This window comes from Limulus polyphemus, unplaced genomic scaffold (genome assembly GCF_000517525.1).
Source record: "Limulus polyphemus unplaced genomic scaffold, Limulus_polyphemus-2.1.2 Scaffold1230, whole genome shotgun sequence".
Classification (NCBI taxonomy): Eukaryota; Metazoa; Arthropoda; class Merostomata; order Xiphosura; family Limulidae; genus Limulus; species Limulus polyphemus.
Genome location: NW_013666840.1, coordinates 104,531 through 127,178, shown reverse-complemented (window position 1 = coordinate 127,178; position 22,648 = coordinate 104,531). Strand labels below are relative to the sequence as shown.

Below are 22,648 nucleotides of genomic sequence, written 5' to 3'. Positions count from 1 at the left end.
ATGTTTTATTTTTTAAATTTAATAGAAAATGTAAAGATAAAAATGATGATTTATATTTAATAAGTTTCACAAATTATTCATTAGCTATCATGCGTGTCTATAACTAACAAACTTGAATAAATCAAAAAGTACATCGTCACTGAATTAATTACCCATTGTTTAAAAATGTGTTTGTGTGTTTTTTATAATAAAGCCACATTAGGCTATCTGCTGTGTCCACCGCGGAGAATCGAACCACTAGTTTTAGTGTTGTAAATCCGTATACTTACCGCTCCCACCGAGGGAATTAAAAAAAATGAAGAAGTATGGAGCAAAGAATTCAATACAACTTCAGAAACTGTGTTGTTATTAGTATGATGGATTTAAAAACTTGCAGTATGAGGATAAAATTTGAATAGAACATCTTAAATTCTGTCAGTTTTATTTGTATATATTATTTTGCCATCCATTTGAGTCCACCAGCGAAACAGTGGTAAGTCTACAGACTTACAATGCTAAAATCCAAGGTTCGATTACATAGATAGTCCAACGTGGCTATTTTCTGAAAGAAACACACAAAGCCATAAGGGCTAAGACGGATAGTTGTGAAATTAAAACCCTCCCAGAAAGTCTTAGAGCTATAATGGACGACGTAGCGTGTATATATGTATTTATGTATATGGCCAAAATAACAATGTAGCGCCACCTATTGACTGGTACTACAAACAAAAAAATCCATAAAATGATTTCACACTTTGGATATTCAAGATTCAGAGAATTAGAAAAATAAATACGGTATGTGCAACAATTATTTCCTTATAAGGCACAATTTTGAATAAAAGTACTCTCTTCACAACAAGAACACGACTTTCACTAGGACTGTACGTGACGATTCGATTATATCTTTATTGATGTAATTTGTAAATATTGTACTAAAAAAGTGGAGTTCTTAAAAAAAATTTCAATAAACGGTACCATTTATATATATATAAGAATTACAGTTTATATCAACATAATCCGAACACTTTTCCCAGAAAAAATCCTTTTTTTAGAAAATGTTCATTTTTTCTAAAAATATTTTTCAATGAGATATGAATACTAAGATTAGTAATTACTAGCACAACAGCCAACAGAATAAACATAAAATTGTATTTTTAGTTGCAATTATGAATTCAAATTTGATTATGAGAGCACATTGTGAGGTGTCCTTAAACTTTATTAACATTTTAAAAAGCATAAACATTAATCTAATATATGAAATTGTAAAAATCAAAAACGTATACTTGTTATTCATCATTGACTCTTGACAGTCTAACTTGTCATGTTACATTTTTATTAACTCAACATTTTTGTTTTGTTTTTAATGCAAAATTGTGGTTATATTAACAGCAATTATCTCTGGAATAATTTTTTTTAATTTCTACGAAGACTCTACTAGGTATGCATATTACATAATTCAATCTTCTCTTAATTATTATTAAAATTATCACTGTCCTTGTTCTCCTAGAAGATGTCGTCAATTACTGATAAATAGAGGTCGTCATTCTTAAGTTGTTGAGATGTTATAAAAAAGATGTGATATATTTAATTTTCAATCATTAGTAATTCTGAGAAAAAGAACGTAAAACTTCTCACTTTATATACGTTGAAAACTTTGTCTAATTATAACGTTTGCTAACTTAGAGGCTGGTAATCTGTCTCATTGTTTCATAATAAAGATTTATTTTTGCCACTAAAGCAAAGCTTTGTTTAATTAATTGTATTATGAACTATATGAAGATATTTTTTATGCCTACAACTATTATAGAGGTCGCGCCAAGACAAAATAAAAAATAATAAGGGGATAAAGTAATTGCATAGAGTTTTTACTTTCCTTAATTCATACATTTGAATAATCTATCACATCAAATAAATTAATGTAAAATAAATAACCGTAAATCTTTGATATTTATTACTTTATTACATTTTACAATTTGATCAGGTGGTTTCTCCGGGTTGTGCTTCTAGCTTTCGGCCATATTTATGTCCACCTACCAATGTGAATAACCGGGAATTTTACTATTTTCACCCATATTTATTAGTTTTTAAAGGTAACATAGATTTTAGTTTTCTTTTTTAATATCTATTTACATGTAAACAATAACACTTTTCGATTATATCGTTATGTTACAAGATTTTCGGTTTAAATTTGCTATATTTGCGCTTTTTTCCCTTAATTATAATTATGCTACTGTGGTAGTACTACTAGTACTAGTAATAATTTACTCTTAATTATTATTAATATTATGTATGAACTAATTTACTGGTAATAGTGACTGATGTGACGACCGATTGTTACATTAGAATTTAGTTATTTACAGATTACCATGCTTATCAGGTAGGCATGCAGTGGATTTAATGGTAACATTGTTTGATTTGCTTTGAAAATGAAATATTATGATGTAAAGATTTTGAATTTGATTGGCATAAAGTTAACTTTTACGTTGTAGATATCTGATGGATTTTTCTTACGAATGAAAGTAGTATTAGTAGCCTGCTACTAACTGGCACTACAAACAAAAATCCATAAAATGATTTCACACTTTGTAAGAAAAATCAATCAGTACAAGTAGTTCTACTACTACTAGTACTAGGTAGTGTTGGTTTAAAGCAGAATTGGAGTTTTTAAATCTTGCCTTTATTAAAGGAAATACAGTAGAATGGGCTTTCATTTTCAAATCTCCTTATAGTTAAATAATGGTTTAATGATTAGATTATAAATTCCTGTCTTTAACTTTAAATTTGCCCTTCTTCACAATCAAATAAATTGGTTTAACTTTACTATAGAACAGATTATCCTCGTAGTGACCATTAGAGTGACACACTTTCTCATTTGCAAATTTGATGTGTAATGATAATAACAGTATACTTCTTAATATTACATTTAATCAGAGAAAATTTATTTGTTACTTACTGTATTGAAATTTTACATTCAATTATAAATTATTAATTTTTTTTACTACAGTTATTATGTAATTTGTGAAAATAAAGAGGGTGTGGCAGATTATCTGCCACAGACTTAGCACAGTTTCAAAAATTAAATGAATGTTAAAGGTAAAATCATTAGACTTGCTAAAGCAAAAGTGTGGTGCTAAATATGTTCAACAAAAATCAGCTTAAACCAAGGCTGTTTGTACACTTGTTCATACGGTGTCAATTGAAGAGTTTTTCTACAACAGGAGTAGTTAGGCTTATTAAACCAGGCTCGTGTAACTGAATTATTTATATATATATATATATATATCACAAATCTGTAAAATGTTTCACAAATTGTGTGAAAATGTTTTGTAAATTTTTTCAGAATCAACTTGAAGAAAGGCATCATGGCTGCAGGTCCATATAATTATTCCTACATTTTCAAGTATATCATAATAGGAGATATGGGGGTTGGGAAATCATGTCTATTGCATCAATTTACGGAAAAAAAGTGTAAGTTTTATATATCTCTCAGATTTTTTATCTACAGATAAGTCTAATAATTAACCTGTATGCTTTTATCCCTACCTTATAAATAATTTACTTGCTCTAAGCCTAACCAGTCGTTTATTAATAAAGAGCCTTTGAAGCCATATTGCTTCTGTGAAACATGGCTTTACCTACAGTATAACATATTGATTACAAAACCAAATTGTAATTAATTTTATATGTACTTTATGTTGGATGTACTGTAATTTATATGAAATGCAATGTTAAAAATATATATCAAATATGAAGTTATATCTAAGTGAGTGTAATATTTGATGTAAACTCTAAATTAAATAATCTATAAACCAGTGTGTTAATTTTATAATATTTGATGAATAATGAATGTATAGAAATGCTGAAATTCTTAAAGACAGGTCTCTAACCTAGTGCACACAATATGCTGATACCATAACTAATATCCACAAGACACTATCACAGTTAGTATATCTTCCTGTCCCTAGACTTGTAACCTAGGTCATCACTTTACATCCATCTAACCCATCCTTTATCACTCAACCGAATTTATGACCAATCCTTGAGATCCTAATCTTGATAGTGTAGAGCATTCGTGTGTTTGTAAGTTTTAATTTTCTAGCATTTCCAAAGCATCGACATCCATGGAGAAAAAGCATGGTACGAAGATGAATTATGCTTATGTGTGTAGTGAAGTCACTGATTTTAGAACAGTCATAACAAATGAATGTTGTTAATTTCAGACACTGAAACATTTTCTACTGTAACCAAGCAGTGTTTTTAAAAATATTTCTCTGCAGTATTTAGATACATATTTATTTATTGTTGTAAAGCATGCTGCCTGCATTGTTGCAGAAAACATGATGGGTACATTGTTGCTAAGCCTGCTGAATTAATCATTTCATACATTTAGGGGTGTTTGCACACAACTGGCACAAAAATATATCAATGTATGTTATGTATTAATATCACAACATTTTTGTTTTCCCATATTTTTCTAGAACTCTTCACACACTTGTCTATATGTTTTGTAAACCCAACTTAAGATAATTTGATCCTCATATTAAATAGCTATTTCCAATGAAATGTATTAATTGTCTATTTTTAGATTTTCTGTAAACTTGTAGTTCAGATCATAGCAAGTCTGTGTTAATTTTCTGTTGGCAAGAGTAAAATGTGTTGATGTTTTCCAGTTATGGCAGACTGTCCTCACACTATTGGGGTAGAATTTGGCACCCGAATTATTGAGGTGTGTGGACAGAAGATCAAACTTCAGATCTGGGATACTGCTGGGCAGGAAAGGTTTCGAGCCGTGACTAGAAGCTATTACAGAGGTGCAGCAGGGGCCCTAATGGTTTATGACATCACCAGGTTAGCAATGAATATTGTATCATAATCGTATCATAATTTTTATCAGGAACTCCTGGAAAAGTCATTGAAAGTCTAACCAAACTGCTTCCACATCACCTATTTTATTATTCATGATGTTAGAAAAACACGTAGGTTCAAGTAAGTCTTGATAGAAATGAATAAAAGTCATACCATTGTATTTTTGTCAGTTTCAGAGAAAACAAATATCTTTAGAAAAATTGATTCATAAAATAGGAAATACCCTTCCTTGAAAACACCAATCAGTAACACGCTTTGAACTGTGTATCTCAGACTGCAAGCAAACAGGTGTTATGTAACTATTGTTGAAATGATATTGTTAGTGTAAGCTCAAGACTTGTTTGATAAAGGCTGTGGATGTTTCCATCTTCAGCGTAAGAACTTCACAGATAATTAACAATGTTTCTAGCCTCGGTTCTTCATTAGTTATTTTTTAAAATTCGTTAATTAGAAGAGAGAGAGAAGTACAATACCAAATGACAATAATATAATAGAATGGGCATTATAAAACTAGCCACTGTGTATGAAATAGTCCAGTATTTATCATGAAAGTCAGCCCACTAGCATAAAACTGATTAGGTTACCAGTAATTTATACAGTGGTCAGTCTAAGCTGGAATATTTTGAGTGACAGTTTGGACCCCATTACTGAATATTTTGGAGATTGTCTTTTGCTTTAACCCTATCGTGATGGGTCACGTGTCAAAGGCCGTGTCATCATGTTTGTTAACTTGCATTCAAAATTTTATTGAACTACTATTTTGTGTTTATGTCAGTAAGTTTGGTATCAAACTGTAGATTATAATTCAAATTTTAGTATTTTAAGTTAGTTCATTTCTTAATTTTAAAAGTAAATATTAAAAACACAGATAAACATTGATTTTTGTGTGTCATGTGGTATGTTGAATTCAGCACTGGTTTAAATTAGATGTTTGTGATGTCAAAATAAAAATTCTGTAGTTTTGTATGAATTAGAAACTCAAGTTACTGATATTGACAAGCCAGAATATAAAATAAGAGCCTCTTATCTTTTCTATTTGATAAAGTATTGCTCATGTAATGAATCAAACACTGTGGCACCCTGCCTACCCTTTGCCATTTTTGGAAATTCTCCCTTATATACACTTCTATATATATGAATAACCAATGAAAAGCTCAGAATGTCCTCCCCCTAGTTGTTTTCTCAGCCATTTTGACGTTTATTGTGTTAATCTTGTTCTTTTCACACACAATTTAAAGCTATAAGGTAAGTCTTTAATGAGATTGAAATTTCATGTTTTTTTAAACCCAAATACAGCTTAGTTACTATGCTTGATAAATTATAGTAGAATTCTATGGTACTGATATAGTAATTTATGATTTTTTCTGGTTATTTAAAATGTATATATAATAACAAATTTTTCTTTTCACATCCTCCATGTGGGAAATTTCATAAGGCTTAGCAACCTACAACAAGCAGCAAAGGAGTACAAAGGTCGTAACTAGAAGAGATAATTGTGTGCTTTATTTACTGTTCTATATTTTAAGAAAAATTTGTTTAAGAACTTATTTGTAAATAGTATTAATGTATATACATATATAATGTATAATAATTGAAATGTGACTATATTTTACAAAATACAAGTCCACTAAAACACAGCCAAGACAGGTTATTTTGTAAAGACTAAATAAAGGACAGTTTTATATTGGATACAGTATCACAAGTGCACGTGCACTGCATCATTGTAACTTCAGGAAGGTCAATATAATAAATGTATAATGTTATGATATTTAAGCTATTTAGACTAAACATTTGTGAGTTCTTGTTATAACCTGTAATCATTCTAGAACAAAAAAAGCATAATTTAAATTTATTTCCTAATTTTTTATGGTGGTTACGAGGCCAGTCAAATATACACATAGGGTTAGGGTAGAGAAAATATCGTTTTACTGAAACAAACATTTGAAATGTATTTAGGAGGTTTTAGAGGTTACACAAATAATATTTTAGATTTTTGGGATGAACAATAGTTTTTTAGTTATAACATGAAAATCACTTCACACTTGGACTGGTAATGAAATAGACTCTGTATTTTCACAAACAAATCTATAATAGAAATATTTCATTAAAAAATCTGATTTTTTGTGTACAAAAAGACTTGTAATCTCTACTAAAAGTCTACCAAAGTTTGTGAAGGTATACTTAGTGCATTCAAATTTATAGTATAAATAATTGTGTATATTACACCAAGCCTGTCAAGAAAGGATTAAATAGAAAGTCAGTACTGTAAATACAGTATTGTTATTATTAGTTTTTTCTTTCAGTTGTAAAATGAATAAAATTCTCAAAAACTGGTCATGTTTTTACTTTTAATCATCTTACCCTATGATGACTGATATACTTGATAAATAAAACTATTTAGAATAATTATTATTTCTAATATTTGTGTAAACATGGGTATGTGCTGTTGTACAAGAAAATTTACAGGATTGAACACAAAATAAAATAAAGTTTTATTGATCCACAAGGTTTCTAGTTCTAGGTTCTTTGTTAGGTGCAATTACAGTAGTAAATTGTGGAAACATATAAAAATAATGGAAAACAATTGTGTGAGAAAACTATGAGATATACATTTTTATATTAATTCAGCTCGTAGCTTTGTGTCTGTAGGTGTCCAGCTAACATTTGCTACAGTTATGAAGCTAGTAGGACTAAACTTGGCAGGCAAATTGGGAATGGCCAAAGTCTACCATAGAAGGAATTGGGGATAATGGAAGAGTTTTATCAGTAAATTTGCACCTCTGTGAATCATGAGGGGGGGGTATGCTAGTCCTGATGTATGTTCAGCAGCCAGTCACGTACAAGTTGACTTATCAATAAGTTTAAATAATTTGGTCACTTAACATTACTTGGTTTTGGTTACACACTAAAGTTCCTGCTAAAACACAGTATCTGGGAAAAAAAATGCAAAGTTTTATCACTTTTTCAGGCCTCCTAGTGAACCTTTAAAACTTGTATTGTTGCTCAAAGGGGACATAATAGCCTGTTTCTTAATGCTTCATCATGTAAATTATAATATAGCACCTCTGCAAGAGGAACTTTGCTAAAAAACAGACTATGTTTTAGTAAATTTCATCTTGTAGTTTGTCAAATTTGGAGTTTAAAGGCTGATGCTTCTAGGAGGCCTGCTTATTAAGTTTAAGTATACTTAGGGACTATATGTGATAAATAACTCGTTTAGTTTCTTTTAATGGCTTATTCCTAGTCTTTTTGTTGTTGTTGTTTCAATAAATGTTTTTTGATATCTCATGTGTTACAGCCATTGATAAAACATTTGGTTTAGCTGTTACTGTAGTTTTATATTTAAAAAAACACTAGTTCTTTAATTTTAGGAGAGTTCACATTTTGTTAAGTAAATTAGGTTTTTCAAACTGACAGTTTGGTCCTGAAGAATCTTGGAACTTTTTAGTTAGCCTGACAAAGCATGTTCTATCTACAATTGTGTTTAGAATAACAACAACAACCATTTATAACATGGAAAGTTTATAACCAACATTTTGTTTGATTTCACTGTATTTCCAGAGATTGCTTAGTATAATCTACAACTTTGTGGTTTTATTTTCTCACAGAAGGAGTACATATAACCATTTGAGCAGCTGGCTAACAGATGCACGAAACTTAACAAATCCAAATACAGTAAGTAACATGTTTTGATTCAACCGACAGTTCCTAAAGAGTATTTGTTTCATACTGCTGATGAGTAAGTACTTCTTCAGCAAATAAAATAGTCTAAATATTTGCCATTGATGTTCATCAGAATCCTGACATGTATAAAATCTATCTAAATCTCTGCTTACTGTGGTTAAATTGTTAAAATTTACATCATGTAAATGTCTCTGCTTAGGTGAGATTATTAATCTTTGCCTTGTTTAATTTGTATACTGTGGTAAGATTGATAATATTCACTTAGTTTAATTTCTTGTCTATTAAGGTGAGATTGTTAAAACTATTTTGGGGTGTGGTACAAGAATATATTTAGTTCCTTGTTGTATATTTGTGATTAAACCAGTTATTTTACAATGTTTTCTGTTGACAGAAGCCTTTATTGTATCTGTGCTAGAATCAGGTATTAATGTTGCCAATTTAAACATCCTCTAATTCCAAAATGAACATTAGCAATGATAGACTGTAGTATAAGTTTAAAAAATGATGAATAGTTATTGTTACTTGTACTTTAAGTAAAATTCTCCCCTGACTGAAACTTTGTATTAGAAGCTAGTGTTCAGGAGACAGCTGCATTATGAGTCGTTTGACTATTGTTAGAAGCTTGTGTTCAGGAGACAGCTGCATTATGAGTCACATGTCTGTTAGAAGTTAGTGTTCAGGAGACAGCTGCACTGTGAGTCACATGTCTATTGTTAGAAGTTAGTGTTCAGTAGGCAGCTGTACCCCAACTTGATTAGGATTTAAACACAATACTTCCATGTGAGAGTCGAGCACTTTAACCACTTTGAAACCCAATGTTAACAAATAATAATGTGAAATATCATGGTATTCATGTTTGACATATATATCGTTAGGTTAAAAAAACAACAGTCATGTTCATCAAGATACAATTTATTGTGGCCCTGTATTTCGTAGTTACCAAACATACACTTAATTTATGTGTAAGTGTATTCTTGTACCATCCAGATAAATATCTGCACCAGATAATTTGAAATATCTTTACAGCTGTTGCTATAAACTTAGCTGTCTTAAATTAGTTGTAACTGTTACATTGAAAAATGTTGTCTATTTAAGTAATGACTTTGCTGGTGCATGTTATATATACACATAAGACCTTAACATGTTATACATTATTTTATGTATACTTATTAAGAAAATACAACCCCCAAGTTTTTGTTTGTTTATTAAGCTCTTAAAATATTGACAGGTTATATTCCTTATCGGAAACAAAAGTGATTTGGACGGCCAGAGAGACGTAACATATGAAGAAGCCAGGCAGTTTGCTGAAGAAAATGGTGCTTTAAAAATCTGATTTTTAACTTTCGACTAGATAATTCGTGTTTTTTACTACTTATGTACAATTTAATTTGCAGCTTTTTGGCTGCACCATCTAAATATCCAACTCTATAGCTATTAGTCATGTCTTAGATGTTAACCCTTTCTAAAGTTAAAAAGTCAAAGCTGTTTAATGGGCTTTTATTTATAACTAGCTTTTGTTAGGAGAGATTATATAAAGTTTTATGTATACTCGTATCACAACTTTCGAGGAACAGATAATCAAATCAGTGAAGGTGAGTGAAGTAAACAGTAGTTCTTAGGCATCTCATAAGTAAAGTTATAATCCATTCTTTAATGTTTATTTCATGAACAGTATTGTTTAAAATTTTTAGTATGTATGTAATATTTACTTCTATGATTTTAATTTTTTAACAGATATGTTTATGTTGTGAGACAGTATTATTGGGATTGGGATTATGCTTGTATCATAAGTAATAGCAAGGGTACCCAATTACTGAATCAGTGTGTTCTAATAATTATAAGTTTTATGACATTCCATATAGAATGATTTATTGAATTAGCTACAGTTTTTACTTCTGATCTACATAGGCAGCATGGTTTGATCAGAAGTTATTGCTCAGAGTTAACTTATCCAGCAACGTATGCTTCATAAAAAGTACCAAAAACTGTAGTACATGAATATAAACAACATTTTACATAGCTAATTTCCAAGAGTCAATTATGTATTATAGTGTGTAATTATAATATTCTGGGTTATATTTATTTTTTGTCTGTTTTAATGTCTTTCAAATAGTCTCACTTCATTATCTTTACAGGCCTAATGTTTGTTGAAGCTAGTGCAAAGACGTAAGTTTTTAAGTTTTTTTTTTCTTCCTTGAGTTTAAATCTATGTAGAATTAAAGGTGCACCTTACTGAAAGTTCTTGGCCATTTTATGCTCAAAAGTTTTAAACTGTGATTGGGTTAATAGAAAATATTCTTATCAATGTTGTTATGATGTAATGTCAGATTAATTGTTAAAGTTCCATTAAACAAATTTTTCATTCAAAGCACCATGGGTTTGCTACAGGCACTGAGTAAATATGTGGTACAATAGGTTTAAAGTGTTATGTAAACACAAGTACTTATTTATAGTACTAAGGTTGTCCTGCTTTAATGTATAGTGGGGAGAATGTCGAAGAAGCATTCCTTGAAACAGCTAAGAAGATTTATCAAAACATCCAAGATGGAAGGTTAGTACATTTTCTATAAAGTATCTACATCATTCTAAGGAAATATTTTATTATAGTGATGATATTGCCTGGCTGAAAATGAATGTTACATAACATGCAAGACAGTTGAAGTATAAATATAAAGTAGTTGTAACAACTAAGAATTTCATTATAAATAAAATGTATAATGAATTTGAAAGTTAAATTGAACATGTATTTTCTGTCATAAAAACACTGTGAAGCATCATGAAGAGTTAATATTGGGAAAGTCATTATGTCTGATGTATTCAATTGATCAATGTTTTTGCCATTTACCTTATTGTGGCAGAACACTGAGCTAATATTACATGATTGTTTGTAAGATTTTTTTTCTTTAACATAAACAGTTTAACTCTTTAACTTGAGTATTGGAAACCATTTTAAAACACTAACAATAAATCTTGAATAGTTAACTTGGTAGATCTGAAAATCTAGAATATTTTCTGGCTCCACAAAACAACACACGTTCAAAATAATTGACTGAAAATAAAGAAAGGATGTGAAATTTTTACTATTTTGATAGAACTTTGTGAAATTGACACAGAAGTATTGTAATTTATTCATTTTTTTATTCCTGATGTACTGAATGCATTAATTAGCTTTGTAACAACATCTAAGAACAATTTTTAACATTGAATAGAGGAGTATACTGAGATATCATAGCCATTAGGGTTTGTTAATTAAAACACTCAAACATTTTTAGTGATGCATTATATCCAACAGATGATATAGATTGGGAGTATTTAGTCTAACATAGCACAGTCAGTGGTTCAGTCATGATTATGAAGTTCTTAGTGTATAGTTGTGCCATGAATATGTTTTGATTAGTCCATAAGAAAGACACCAAAATTAGTGCATTTTATTCTAATTGCAAACTGTAGAAACAGAGAAAAACAGATTGTAAATTTCTGACATTTCCTGTTTTTCTGTCAGGCACATTCAACTTTTATATACATAATTGTTTAATAAGCTTAAACCATAAATTAACCTAGCTTTTAATTATCGGTGTTTTTGTCGTAGTCTTGACCTCAATGCAGCAGAATCTGGTGTACAACATAAGCCATCAGCTCCTAGAACTCTTAACAACGACCAACAACCCACCAAAGAAAGCTGTGCATGTTAGTTACTATCTTTTGAATCCAAGTTCAGTAAGTACATTTCTTATAATATCACTACTGTATCTGGACTGTGTAGCTATTTATTCAAAAAAAAATAATTGCAGTTTTTATGCTATCAATGGTAAAGACAGAATATCTTACACTCCATTCACCCGTGTACCTCAGGACTTCCCCAAAGTAGGTTTATGATAAGACCCTGTGAAACTGTGATGTGTTGGTTTGTTTTCTGTTTGTTAATATAGATTTTGTGTCCATTTGCTGGAATTGGTAAGGTTTAACTTTCTCGCTGTGGACGTGGTTGCTTCAACTAAGTTCATGACCCTGATGTGATGTTAGAGTTTCCATACTATAACTTTTAATATATTTTGTGTATCTTCATGAAATTTGGCAAGCTTTCAGAAAACAATTCTTATGTACACAAAGAATCACTCTTTTTAATTAAGTATTTTTACTAAAAATCTATCCATGAATATATGATATCCTAGTGTTTACTGTTCTGAATACAAAGATATTTTCATCTTAACTCCTTTCTTACAGTCTCCCTTTCAAAATTTAAGCTATTTTATGATAAAGGTTTTATATTATCTAAGTTTTAATTCCCTTATTTCAAAAGAAATATTCTTAGTTCCACAAGTTCACAAAACTGAGCTCCCTACTATATTCAGCAGAAACTTGTACACTCTATCATTGTCATATAAAGAGATTATCCAGCATGCACTTCAGAGTGATCCTGAATATATCTTGGGAAGACCGAATCACTAACAAGGAGGACTAGAAGCATGCCAGTATGCCCAGCATAGAAGCTATGCTTCTTAAAAGACAACTGTCTGAGCTGGTCATGTGGTGCATGTGCCAGAACATAGATTTCTGAAGTCTCTACTTTATGGAGAACTTTCATCTGGCTAGCAGTGGAGAGGTGGACCAAAGCTGCATTACAAAGATGTAATAAAGCATGAACTGATATACCTACTACCTATTGGGAATCCATAGCCACTGATTATGCCAAATGGCACAAATCCATCAAGGACGGTTCAGAAGTTGCACACCAAATATGGGTGAAGGTCTTGCCTGCAGTTCCTCACACAGTATGATGTAACATTTGTGAAATGTGCAAGCATTGATGGTTTCTCCCCCCCCCCTTCTCTACGTCATCTTCGATTATCGAAGGACTGCTGACGACAACGAATAAGTTTTTAATTTTTACATTTTACTTAATTTTACTAATGGTACTAATACATTAAATACTATTTATTTAATTAAATAATGCACCTTAGAACACAGATAATAACACACACAAAGCAAACAATGTCCTACAACTATTGTAATTTATCTTACTTTCTAACTGCCAATAAGAGCCTGTAAAAATTCAGCTAAGCTTGTCGGTGTTAATAGACAATGCTGTGTGCAGAAAAGACTAAAAAAATAATGTCTTTTGATAGATTAAAACTTTGGCTTTCTATTGGTTATAAATAATATAGTATATAAAACAAATCAGAGAGAACTGTTGGCAATATGTGAAAGAAAGGATGTGATAGGTGGGTGTAGCAAGTGGGCCTGATTTACTAGTTTATGGCCCCGTAAACAAATAAAATTGAAAGATATAATACTTTGCCTTAGTAATATCTATATTATAATGAGTGATTTACATTAAATTCTGTACTTCTCAGAGGGGTGGTAAGTAAATAAGAGGAGGAGGAAGACCTAAAGAACAAATGTCAAGAGATTAAGGAATTAAAAAAAAATCCTTATAAGATTAAGAACTTATAACTTGTATAATATCAAAATTGGATTCAGTAATTATGTTTTATGCCAAGTTTATGCAATGATAATAAAGCAGTTTAATTAAATTATGAATGCATCTCTTTACATGTTTGTGATATGTATACTTTAACCTACCTGTAGCAAGAGGGTTAAGAAGAAGGATCCGTATGGGTAACTTGAATGCAGTTGCCACTAAAGGATTCATGCTAAGAACTTAAATTGTAGTACATTGATTACTTGCTAATATGTGAACACCCTCAACTTGTGATCTATTTTTTAAGTGTATTAGCAGATACTTTTCTTGTTGAAATTGCTTTAAAGTACAGTTGTAATAAATTATATACTGTATGAAAATGTTAATTTTCTTTAAAGAAAAACTAGAACAGAAATAAAGTCGGAAAAACAAATACATGCTTACATAGTTTTCAACATATTAAAATGTTAACTTTGGGTGGAAGCAGTGCAAAGATCATAGCATATGTGGTAATCTATTTCTCACTTCGATTATGAACCTGAGACCTGTTCCATGTCAAGCAAGAGCTGTAGGGTTAACCACCTAGTAGCATTTACCAGTAAGCTTCTACATATATGCCAAATTATAGTTTGTGCAATTCTCATCTATTAAACAGCCCTTTTTAATACAGATGATATGTTCCTTGATAAAAATTCTGCATTTGAATTTTTTTACACTTGCAGTGTGTCAGTAGTTTGTTAGAAAAAAACTGTAAAGAAGTGTTGTTTGTCTAAATGAATTAACTCAGTTTGGTAATTTATATGCTGAAAATTTTTAATAGTTCTAATGTTCTGTCTTTGAAAAGTGTTCATTAGTTTGAATGTCTGGTTTTCTCTATTACTTTTGGCTTTATTAAGATGTAACAAGCATATGAAGCAACTCTAATCCAAACCATTTTGAATATTTAAATTAAAAACATTTAGGAAATGCTGGTCAGGCTTTTATAATTCAACTAATTAATAAAATGAAAAGTGATGATTATACTACTTAAAGACTTGTAGTTTTATGAATATTTGCAAAGTACACTTTTCTAAATGTTTTGTGCAGGACAAGATTTTATAAAGACTGACTCTGGTGAAAAGCTTAAGTCAAACTAATCCAACTTGGAACGTCATTTTCCTTATTTGCTTCCTGATTTCTGTGGACCTGCCATCAGATTTCTCCTAGGGAAAAGAAAGTATTCTGATCTTTGAACAAACTCGATAATACAAGAATTCCTCTAATGTTAGTTTGTGTACTTGACATTTAACAGAATGAAAAGATTTATGGTCAATGAGGTGTTTGTGTGTAATTGATATTATTGGTACTGTATAATATTAGTAACACTTGCTGTGATGATCAGTCTTTGTAAGGGAAAAAAAAACATATTTATCTTTGTTTAATTTGTTCTATTATTGTGGTTCTGTATATAACACTCGACTAGCTCTCCTCTTTCTCATTTTATGTACACAAAGAAAATTATTTAAATGTTTAGTGGCTTCACCATAAGCTGTACTAATGTTAAATAATTTTTTCTTTAACATGTATGTTATACTTCATTATTGATTGTTTATTTAGAGGGAAAATTTTATTTGTTCAGCTTCTTAAAAATAAATTTGACAAATTATTAAGAGAAATACACATGAGTAAAGTTTGCTAACAACTGGAACTGGACAGTTAAAACTAAGTAAATAGATTTCAAAAATGTTATCATGATGTTTGAAGCGTGATATAGCATTTATGTATAAACTTTTAAGAGATGCTAAAATACAAGGAATTTATGCCATCAGTGTGTAATTTTCCATAAAAGATTACCTCACTATAAGACAAACAGTTATTTTTTTTTGTAATTCTCTTATTAGTTGATTGTAGCTCTGTGGATAATCACGTCTGTGCTAAATCTTTAATCAATGTGTAGTTTAATTTCTACATCAAATTATGGTCAGTAATCATTTTTAAAATGCAATGTTTAAAGTGAACCACTTCTAGAATTTTTTTTTTAAAAAGCATCGAAATGAAACTGGTAATATATCTTTGTTACAATTATTTATTCACAACTTTAACTCACTCTGTCCACCTGTGGAATTTTTACAAAGTTGAAGAATCCCCATATCGTGTCATAAAGTTAATTTATGAAGCTTATCCCACTGATACAGTACAGAACTATCTGCCCTGCTGTTTCAGTTATTAATTTGTGACATCTGAAACTTGTTTGTCATTTCCAAAAGTATTTTAGCTTTAAACTATAAGAATAATAAAATATTTAGGTTGGTGTCTCTAATTGACATATGTTCTGTTAAAGCTTTAAACAATGTTTGAAAGAACTGGAGAGATTGAAGGGGATTTCATGAAACAAAGTGAGTTTTTTGCACTAATAAACAGTTGTCGTTCATTGAATTAAGGGCAAAAGTATTTTAATTGTTTAACATTTTTTTATCTGTCCAGTTCTGTAAATTATTAATAATTACATTCTGTCATCTTTCACACACAAAAGAAGGTAACTGTGGTTATATCTCATCGTTCTGTGTAACTGATCCTAGGATTATGTAGTAGTTGTGCTCATTATGCTGAGGGAAGTTAAATTATACATATCATCCCACAACCTAATGGTTGTAAACAAGATTGTTAATTTACCCTGAAAAAAAAAAGTCTTGTTTGTAAGTACTATATTGAATTTTAGTAACAAAAGAATAATTCATGAACAGTAGTGGCACTACAGAAACCAGCTAGAGCTACGAGTTTTAACACCTACTGATTTCTGGAGTTATTTTATCTACCTTCTTTTAAACTTCAAAGTTTTTCGCCCTCAAATTTAATGTGCAACATTCTCCTATAGCTTCATTTATGATAGGAGTTGCTGATTCTTGTCTGTGAACTATTTCTGCTGTCCTGCTCTTTAATTCTGTCTGTCATCTCTCTGTTGTCTTGCACTTGAGTGCCATTTGTCACCTTTTTTTGCTGTAACCTCACACAAACATTCCCAGGATAGGCAAGAAGAAAGAACAGATATTTGTTGAAGACTACCATTAATATGTATTCACTAAGATTCTTTAAATCATAATGTGCAGCCTGTTATACATTTTTATGTGGTACATAAAAGAATATTCACTGACGTAAAGTGAAAAACCTTTGTGCTTAGTGTAATAAAAATAGTTGTAGGTTTGTGTATGAATTTCTTTTGCACGTTGTGATATGTATTATAGAAAAATAGATTTATTACATATTAATAGGCATGCCTATATTGATTTTTAAGTTAATTTGATTTGCTTACATATCTTTAAATACAGTAGTAATTATCTTTCAGTCATGATGTTAGGAAAACCTATAACCTGAGCACCTTTCTTCATCGGGGACACTTTGGAATGTCTGCTCTTCTTGACGAATGGTCTACCTTTCAAAAGTTCTTGGTTTTGTAGTTTTATCTTTCAGGATATTTTAAATCTTTTATTCAGTACCATGCATCAACTAAACTTTATAACTAGGCAAACTTAACGTTGTTGTTTAGAAGTACTTTATACCTTTCTTGATGCCAAAGATTCAACCAGCTGTTTGTATATCTGGTTGATGAAGTCTTCATTAGCTAAAAAATTAATTTAATTTCTAGTAATTAACTTGATGGACTAGTGGTAGTTACAATATTGTATCAAAACTTGGTTGTTAATTAAATATTATTCCTCTTTTTCTTTCTTTTTATAGTCTTTATGCAGTTCTTCTCTAAGAGATTAACTTCCAGTTAATATCTAACTTTTTAAGAACTTCATCCTGTATAAATAAATGAATCAACACTTTTCCATCATTATTGTTCTCACTAGGCTTGAAATGTATATTTAACCATTAGAATTTATTTTTCATTTTACAAAGTTTTTGGAAAATATTGAAAGTAACTGATTTTAGATTTACAGGGATTTTACATTTAGAAAAAAAGTTTGAAACTTCAAAAAATTTCTATTGGTATGAAAGAGCTAAGGGTAAAAAGTGATTGTATAAAGGGATAATATGAATACCTTGGGTTATCTGTGGTGATATACAGTGAAGTCTGTATGTAATATCTTGAGTTTTGAATGGAAAATGAAAATTCAGTTAGTGTAATTATGAAGTCATTATTTTGATGTAACTAGAATAAAACAAATGACTTAGAAGGAAACGTTGTATTGGTTTCATACCTGATAATACATTAAAACAATAATAATTAATGCCATCACTTGAAGAGCTTACAACACAGGGCTTTACTAGCTATTTTTTGTCATAACTCGCGTAGCCTCGCAAGTTCTACTACTACACGGAAATTAAAGTTAATTTCATGGGTTTGGACTGAAATTTGTAGAAATATCTGAACTTCAAGCTTATTTCAAGACACTTCTTATTCAGAAAAAAAACTTTCTGACTAGTTTAAACAGAATACTTATATTCAGCAAGTAATTTTATATTAATCACTTTTATACTTCACAAGAGAAGATAAAGCAGGAAAACTATTTTCTGATTGATTGAAATTGTGTAACTGATGTAATCCAGTTTTAACAATATGATTGAAACAGTGAATGTGTTGCAGTGCAGTTTTCATATGTATAGGAAGTGTATATTTTCTGTACTCACATGCACAAATAACTTGATGGATTAAGCAGTCTGATTAATGTGTTTTGTGGTTCCGTAGGTTTACCTCCCTATAGAAAGATGAAATGTCTTCTTAGCAGTCATATTTTTAAGTGTATGTACATAAAGCATATTAAAATGGTTTAATAGTAAAATCATTTGTAGCAATTATTGTTAAGCTTGTATAACATAATTTTAGGGCAGATTTCATTATTATGCCCTTTGATATACTAGTTTATGTTTTAGCCTAAAAGTCCTTTGAGTATTTACGCCCAGAAAAAAGGTTACATACAACAGTAATCTTTGTAAGGTTGAATATTTTAGTTCTGTGCGATCGTTATTTTGCACAAGTAGTCTCTAACTTTAGCCTTATTTATGTATAAAATTCATCAGTATTCATGCTGTCAATGGGAAATGACTGTTATTCAGAGCCTACTAGATGGCTGTTTACTTCATTCTTTCTGTCCTACTGTAGGTAGTACACAAGAGATGTAATAAAAGATAAGGTTATATTCATCACTTAAATAGACACGAGGTTTTGAATCTTCAAGACAGCAGCCATTGTCATTGTCTATATAGATTCTGATAGTGATGTTGACGAACTATGATAAATTTTGCTGTACGATGAGAGTTGTTGCATGAAGACATTAATAATAATAATACTTTGGTTTGATTGTGACTTCAGAAAATTATAATTGTTTTTGAAAAAAAAAAGAAACTGTCTATCAGGTGAAGGGTTGAAAATTATTCAATAGAGATGTACATGGAATTGAACGTGGTCGAGTGTTTCTTTCAGCTGATGTTAAGTGGTTGTTCAAAACTTCATTATTAAGTGGCACTTTGATATTCTATTATGTCAGCATTCACATTCACTTAACAGCAAGCTAACATTTCATCAAAACAGTTTATACATAAAATTAAGATGTTATATATTACAGAATGGTATGGAAAACCAAGCACAAGTTATAAATTATGACTTATGATGTATTCCACTTTTATGATTAAAATCTAAAGTGAATATGTACCACTAAGTCACCAGTCAGGTTACCTAATGAAATTTCATCAGGTAAAAACTATTATTATTATTATTATTTGTAGAATTGTTTTATGTTGGGTAAACATTTAGAAATTTAATTCTTTAACATAAAATTATTACTGGTTTTATAATGGGAGTAAATACCACACAACTCAGGTGTTCATTAACCCAAAATAGTCATGTTAATTCAGGGAGGTAACAGAATTGGAAACCTTCAGAACAAGAGTGATGTCAACATCTTATTAAACATTACAAGAATCACTTTTCTTAAACCCTCACATCTTGTTCTATTACAAACATCATGTACAGTAGTATTTTTGTATTGTAAAACTTCACCTCAAATTCTTGTTGCAGGTTCTAGTTTAGATCAGATGTTCCATCAGTGTTCATAATACATTGATGAACCAAACCGTAAAACTGAACAAGCTCATCGTAGCCACTAGCTAGGCATTCCCTGAATGTGGTGAAACAGACAAAAGAATGATCACATAAAACTTGTTAAAAAATTCCATGCTAATTGCAGATCGAACAAACTTTCCTACTTTAAACCATTCGTACTGTGTTCTCAGCACAACCAATGAAAGATAAAGGTAATCACAAGTGTTATTACTATTATTATGTTCATTGTAAGTATATTTACAGAATTCCTAATACTGAAATTTCTATGCATTTATTAAATAACACCTTTGGAGAAAAAAATGTAAAAAAATCTGATTATTCTGCATTTTTGATCCTTATAACTTTCATGTCTGTGCTATGAATAAGAACCCCAGGGCATTTAATTTTATTACAACAAAGAAAAAAGGTAAATGTCAATATGTTTAAATTGATGTACTTGCACTGCTTAATATCAACTCTATCCAAATTTTTGGAGAAATTACCTGTTGTTTGGGTTACCACAATACAATTCCATCATTTCTATGGTAATGGTGTCAGGAGTGGGAGTGTTCAACTAGAAAGGAAAGAAACAGGGAGTCAACTTTTTTTTAATGTTTCAACTAATGCACACAAGATATAATGTGTTAAAAATTACTGATAATAATAGAGAAATAACATTTTTTGATACATGTTCTGTTAAATAAGCTACAATTTGAATAATTTCAAACAAACTTAACCAACAGATTTTATATAAGAGAAAAACTAATGAGTACTTTATGCCATCACAAGAAAAATGGATGTATACATTTCTCAGTTTGATTTCAATGACTTCAAATGGATTTTCAACAGGATTATTTTGAAACTTTCCTCGTCATCACTCAGTCACCCATGTAGACTAAAAATCAAACAGATTTCACTACCAAGGTGTGGGCTTAAAATAAATATAATAGTCGATATCTAGTGTTTTACCATCCAGCTTCTTATATGTATGTATTTATATACATATATACACATACACACACATCTGAGCTTCTAGATGAAATACAAATAGTGGACATCACAACAAAACCTTACCTGAACTTCTAATTGTGGAACAAAGTGAATTAAACTGTTGAAGAGTTGTGAAACTGATTCTTTATACTGTAAATCACTTGATGAACTTGACTGTACAACACTAAGTAAAAAACATTACATTAGTTGTGAAACTGATTCTTTATACTGTAAATCATGTGATGAACTTGACTGTACAACACTAAGTAAAAAACATTACATTAGCTGTGAAACTGATTCTTTATACTGTAAATTGCATGTTGAACTTAAATGTTTCAGCACTGTAAGTGAAAACCATTATGACTGTATACTAACAGAAAACTATTATAACCCCACATCATCAGACTGTGTACTTATAACCATAATAAAAATACCAACTACAAAGTGATAAAAAGTTTAGAAAAAACGCCCAGTATACTCCAGATATACATAAAAGAACTTTTATTTTAACCAATGTTTCACCTTCGCAGTTTCATCTGGTTTTTTTTCTAAACTTTTTATCAAAATGTGTAAATCCCTCCAGCATACACTACAAATTTTGAAAGACAACTACAAAGTGACATCACTGTGTACTTATAGCCATAATATCATACCAAAGAATTATTCTTTGCAACAATGTAAAATATTAGTGTATGCAATTATTTTCCAAACAAAGGTCAATCAAACCACAATGTAAAAAAACTTTATTATCAAGTTTGCAATGTTATTATTTTGCATATTTAAGTGTGCTTTCTTTGGAACATTTGCAGAAGATTCAGTCATTTTGATAAGAATATTACCATTTACAGAAAATGATGAACCTCATTCAACATAGAGTTCAACTTTCATTTTTAAACATACACATATTAACTCTTTTAGCATGGGATCAGACCGACCTTGAAACCATTTTGTGCTTGTTATAGTTTTCATGCTATAACTTTTTAATTAGTAAGCGAATGTTAACAAAATTTCGCAGATTATTAGTAAACATTACTATGCTTTCATATGCAAAATATCAAATATTTTTATTAAGTCTTAAGGTTTATAAAAGCAATGTTTTTCTCATGTAAATTTTTTCTTTTTGCATGTTGCCTATCTATCATGCAAATTAAATTCATTTTAAAATTAAAAATACTTTTATGATCAGAAAATTTTGAAATTTCACATGCAAAATCTTTATAATGTTGAGATAGTTATCAAACATTTCTTAAGAAAAAACTTTATATTTTATCTCTTATTTTCAGTAATTAATCTCTGTACGGGTTCGGTAGATTTGACCGATCTTGCAACCACCATAAAAAATTAGAAAATAAATATAAATCATGCCTCTTTCATTCTAGAATGAACACAAATTATAACACGAAAAATAAATGTTTAGATTAAATAGCTTAAATCTCATAACATTATACATTTATATATATTTATTATATTGACCTTTCACCCACGCCTGGCTAATACAGAGGTTACAATCACGCTGCTCACGTGCACTCATGTTACCATATAAAATAACATAAAACTGACCTTTGGTCTGTGCAAAGTAACTTGTCTTGGCTGTGTTTTAGTAGAATACTACTTTGTAAAATACAGTCACATTTCCATTATTATACATTATGTATGTATATAGATTATTGCTATTTTGAAATAAG

General features: G+C 30.0%; 2 protein-coding genes across 4 annotated transcripts in view; one reads left to right on the top strand and one right to left on the bottom strand.

Annotated features, from left to right (window-relative positions):
• The first annotated feature begins 1,960 nt into the window (after positions 1-1,960).
• Positions 1,961-19,328, top strand: LOC106462712 (ras-related protein Rab-14-like). The gene is made up of 9 exons (XM_013922656.2): positions 1,961-2,069; positions 3,320-3,447; positions 4,650-4,827; positions 8,454-8,520; positions 9,758-9,845; positions 10,665-10,695; positions 11,012-11,080; positions 12,119-12,246; positions 15,038-19,328. The coding sequence occupies exons 2-8, from the start codon at positions 3,342-3,344 to the stop codon at positions 12,219-12,221; spliced, it is 642 nt and encodes a 213-aa protein (XP_013778110.1). The 5' UTR covers positions 1,961-2,069; positions 3,320-3,341; the 3' UTR covers positions 12,222-12,246; positions 15,038-19,328.
• Positions 15,018-22,648, bottom strand: part of LOC111086592 (transcriptional protein SWT1-like) — a 37,914-nt gene continuing 30,283 nt past the window's right edge. For all 3 annotated transcript variants that reach the window (XM_022390028.1, XM_022390029.1, XM_022390027.1), the window contains 4 exons: positions 21,048-21,147; positions 20,477-20,547; positions 19,932-20,049; positions 15,018-15,153 (listed from right to left, as the gene is read on the bottom strand). In XM_022390028.1, the coding sequence (XP_022245736.1) occupies positions 19,953-20,049; positions 20,477-20,547; positions 21,048-21,147 (268 nt within the window). In that variant the 3' untranslated portion in view covers positions 15,018-15,153; positions 19,932-19,952. The remainder of the gene's footprint in view (positions 15,154-19,931; positions 20,050-20,476; positions 20,548-21,047; positions 21,148-22,648) is intronic.

Bases quoted from the DNA above. Each gene is read 5' to 3' on its own strand.
- LOC106462712 (XM_013922656.2), top strand. From the start codon at position 3,342: ATGGCTGCAGGTCCATATAATTATTCCTACATTTTCAAGTATATCATA. The intron at 3,448-4,649 runs GTAAGTTTTATA...GATGTTTTCCAG, and splicing joins TCAATTTACGGAAAAAAAGT to TTATGGCAGACTGTCCTCAC. The intron at 4,828-8,453 runs GTTAGCAATGAA...ATTTTCTCACAG, and splicing joins ATGGTTTATGACATCACCAG to AAGGAGTACATATAACCATT.